This window comes from Taurulus bubalis, assembly GCF_910589615.1.
Source record: "Taurulus bubalis genome assembly, chromosome: 11".
NCBI classification, from domain to species: Eukaryota; Metazoa; Chordata; class Actinopteri; order Perciformes; family Cottidae; genus Taurulus; species Taurulus bubalis.
Genome location: NC_136599.1, coordinates 2,033,302 through 2,037,907, shown reverse-complemented (window position 1 = coordinate 2,037,907; position 4,606 = coordinate 2,033,302). Strand labels below are relative to the sequence as shown.

General features: G+C 41.6%; 1 protein-coding gene across 1 annotated transcript in view; it reads right to left on the bottom strand.

The window, feature by feature from the left end:
• Positions 1-4,275: 4,275 nt before the first annotated feature.
• The window catches only part of LOC306743863 (leucine-rich repeat neuronal protein 1), a gene marked incomplete at both ends in the record, with an annotated part of 7,023 nt that continues 6,692 nt past the window's right edge, over positions 4,276-4,606 (bottom strand). The window contains one exon of the mRNA XM_079226428.1: positions 4,276-4,606. This exon is cut by the window's right edge and continues 164 nt beyond it. Coding sequence (XP_079082554.1) covers positions 4,276-4,606 — 331 coding nt within the window.

The window sequence follows — 4,606 nt, the reverse complement described above, 5'->3', positions numbered from 1 at the left end:
GATCCAATTTACTGAGATATAAAAGAGTGGAGACATCTTCATAACAGAATATGATGTAAATATGTACAGATTATAATCTCTAAAACAAACATGTAGATTATGATCTCTCAAATAAACATGTAGAGATTATAATCTCTTAACATGTAGAGATTATAATCTCTAAAATAAACATGTAGAGATTATAATCTCTTAACATGTAGAGATTATAATCTCTAAAATAAACATGTAGAGATTATAATCTCTAAACATGTAGAGATTATAATCTCTCACATAAACATGTAGAGATTATAATCTCTCAAATAAACATGTAGAGATTATAATCTCTAAAATAAACATATAGATCATAAACCCTAAAATAAACACGTAGAGGTTATAATCTCTCAAATAAACATGTAGAGATTATAATCTCTAAACATATAGATCATAATCCCTAAAATGATCAGAGTTTTTGGTGCTTGTTCCTGAAGAGTTTCGGTTGACGGACAGTTGAGGAATATTTGGCTAAAGTGTGAAGGACGAACCTGCAAACTGAGGAATCAACTCATCGAACCATCGCGACTTTAAACTGTTTCTAGTTTTCTGATGATGATTTCTTTGGTGTTTCTGTTATTGATTATTGATCATAGCTCATAACTGAACCAACAGTTTGCAGGTCGTTTCACAGTCGTGGTTTAATACAAACAGTCCTAAATATGAGTGCAAAGACATGCAGCACCACCTCCACCTTTACTTCTACCTTTACCTCCATCTTTACTTCTGCCGTTACCTCCACCTTTACTTCTACCTTTACCTCTATCTTACCCTTTACCTACACCTTTTCCTCTATATTACCCTTTACCTCCACCTTTTCCTCTATCTTACCCTTTACCTCCACCTTTTCCTCTATTTTACCCTTTACTTACACCTTTATCTTTATATATATTACCCTTTACCTCCACCTTTTCCTCTACCTTACCCTTTACCTCCACCTTTTCCTCTATCTAACCCTTTACCTCCACTTATTCCTCTACCTTACCCTTTACCTCCACCTTTATATATATATTACCCTTTACCTCCACCTTTTCCTCTACCTTACCCTTTACCTCAACCTTTATATATATATATTACCCTTTACCTCCACCTTTTCCTCTACCTTACCCTTTACCTCCACCTATATATATATATTACCCTTTACCTCCACCTTTTCCTCTACCTTACCCTTTACCTCCACCTTTTTCTCTACCTTACCCTTTACCTCCACCTTTATATATATTACCCTTTACCTTCACCTTTTCCTCTATCTTACCCTTTACCTCAACCTTTTCCTCTGTTTTACCCTTTACCTCCACCTATTCCTCTATTTTACCTTTTTCCTCTACCTTACCCTTTACCTCCACCTTTTTCTCTACCTTACCCTTTACCTCCACCTTTATATATATTACCCTTTACCTTCACCTTTTCCTCTATCTTTCCCTTTACCTACACCTTTATCTTTATATATATTACCCTTTACCTCCACCTTTTCCTATATCTTACCCTTTACCTACACCTTTATCTTTATACATATTACCCTTTACCTCCACCTTTTCCTCTACCTTACCCTTTACCTCCATCTTACCCTTTACCTCCACCTATTCCTCTATTTTACCCTTTTCATCTACCTTACCCTTTACTTCCACCTTTATCTTTATAAATATCTTACCCTTTACCTCCACCTTTTCCTCTATCTTACCCTTTACCTCCACCTATTCCTCTATTTTACCCTTTTCCTCTACCTAACCCTTTACCTCCACCTTTTTCTCTACCTTACCCTTTACCTCCACCTTTTCCTCTACCTTAGCCTTTACCTTCACCTTTTCCTCTACCTTACCTTTTACCTCCACCTTTTCCTCTACCTTACCCTTTACCTTCACCTTTACCTCTATCTTAACCTCCACCCCCATATCCACCTTTACTTCTACCTTTACCTCCACCTTTACCTCCACCTCCAGTGCAGAGGAACTCGTTGTTCCAGGATATAAAACATTAAACATTGGTGAACAAACAGGTGCAGGAGGTGTGGATGAAGCAGCTTCCCCATGACTCCACCCTGCTGGTGGGTGGATGCGGTGACCGTGACGACCACCGCGTCCTGATGCACAACACGTATAATAAAATAGAACCGTGTTCATGCTACGCTGATGAAGACCAGGAAGTCAGCGGACGTTTGTGGACGACTAAAGGTCCCGAATTCAGACAGGAAGTTTGTGTGTTTTGTTTGGAAAGTGAAACAAAGCCTTTCTCTTCAAGGTTTCTGGTTAAGAGAGAACAGAACTTTACATGAAATTAATAGTTTCAAACGATTTTTCAAAATAAACCGTTCAGAAATGACGATTGTAGAAAAGAAAGTAATGGCGCAACAGTGTCATTTGTTCATTTGTTTTGGCATTTTGAAGTCATCATGAATTTGTGTTATTATCTGTCATCTTCTAAACTTCCTGTTTCCAGATCACTGAACCATATTCACTATTATGTTCATAAGGAAACAGTTTCAAACACATGAAGAACATTGTGAATTGAAATAAAAGAGTTTTAGTAAAAAGAAAAACAATAGTTTGGTTTAAAACGATGTTTGTCACGTTATCTAAGTCACGGACAGCTGTCTCCTGGGTGAAAGTCCTGTGTTTGTTTGTTTGTATGAGAAAGTCAAAATCCTTCGTTGTCACACACTTATTTAAATGATATGAATTTGCTGAATATTCTGAATTTATTTCTCTTTCCCATAAAATTAAATAAATATAAACATACAATGTATGTTGTAAACATGTACATGTGTATCTGTCTCTCCTCCAGCATGGAATTGTTATTGTAAGAAGCATATTTGTACATTCATACGCGGACAGCAACATGTCGTCTGCGTACGGTTGAAGTGAGTTTTGTTTTACTCGTTTGTTTTTGATACAAATGAGAAGTCAAACTTAATTCAACATCTTCCTCTTGAAATAGCTCTGAAACGTTGAATTCGGGACCTTTAAGAACTCTGACAACCTTTCAATGGCCTTTATAGCTGTGCTGCATTCAAGGTCACCAGATATAATACAATAATTAGAGTCCATACCGTCAAAGGGAAGAGAATCGAGGAGACGCGGCTTCACGGCCCGATGGCCAGCCGCGACCCACAGCTTGAAACACATCCCAGTAAAACAAGTCCAACTCTTAAAGTCTCAGAACGATTCAAACCTGGAGAAACATTCTGGTGTTTTTATGTTTCAGCCCATTGAACTTAAGATTTATATCAATAAGTATTATATTTAGACAGAAGATTTCTTCATTTCTTTTGTTTGAATGAAACTTCCGGCTTGATTTTGTTTTGTGGGAAGAATTCATGACATTTGATTGAAATCACAAATATTTTTTTACTTTTCACACGTCAGAAAAGTAGAAAAGCAGAAATCTGCCTCTAGTATTTACATGTCATTCTTTAAACGTGTTATATTTGTTGACAAAGTGCTTCACAGAGAAAAGTATCCGGAAGCCGAGTGATTGCAAGAACACTAATTAAAATCATTACATTTTAAAAGTAAATCTGCAAACTCATTAATCTGACACTTTAAATTTAAATGTAACAAAAAATTCAAAGTAAACTTGATAGACAGAATCTGATTCTGTGACGACCATAAAAACACCAGGATGTAAGTGGATCCTAATGGGGTCCGGTTGAGTTCTGGTCTCCGTTGTGCACTCGGTGTTTCTCTTCGACTCTTCCTCATCATGTGACTCCTCCTCTTTGCTGGTGACTTTTCTTTCCTCAAACTCCTGCTGGTCCTCCTCCAGCCGGTCCCTCCTCCTCCTCCTCCTCCTCCTCCTCCTCCTCCTCCTCCTCCTCCTCCTCCTGCTGCTGCTGCTGCTGCTGCTGGTCCCTCCTCCAGCCGGTCCCTCCTCCAGCTACTCCTCTTCCTCTCTTTGCTGGTGACTTTCCTTCTTCAAAGTCCTGCTGGTCCCTCCTCCTCCTCCAGCTAGTCCTCTTCCTCTCTTTGCTGGTGACTTTCCTTCCTCAAACTCCAGATGGTCCCTCCTCCAGACGGTCCCTCCTCTTCCTCGTCCTCCTCCTGCCGGTCCCTCCTCCTCCTCCTCCAGCCGGTCCCTCCTTCTCCTGCCGGTCCCTCCTCCTCCTCCTTCTTCTCTTCCTCCTCCTCCTCCTCTTCCTCTTCCTCCTCTTCCTCCTCCTCCTCTTCCTCCTCCTCTTCTTCCTCCTCCTCCTCTTCTTCCTCTTCCTCTTCCTCCTCCTCCTCCTCCTCCAGCCGGTCCCTCCTCCTGCTACCACATGTAGGTCTTGGTGGTGTCGATCTGACTCCCCCCCGCCTCCCTCTCCTCCCTCTCCTCCTTGTCGTCCTTGTCCTTCTCGGCCTCGCTCTCCCACAGGGTGATGAGCGGCGGGTCCAGCTCGCTCAGCGGGATGGAGGTGGCGTGCTGCATGTACTTCTTCAGCGAGTGTCCGCAGGACTTGTGCTGCTGCACCCGGCGGCCCATGTAGACCACCAGCAGCGCCATGATGGACAGCGCGAACATGGAGCCCATGACGGCCGCCAGCGCCACGCTGCTGCGCTGCGACGCCACCAGCTCCACCGAGAAGCCCGCCTCCTTCGTG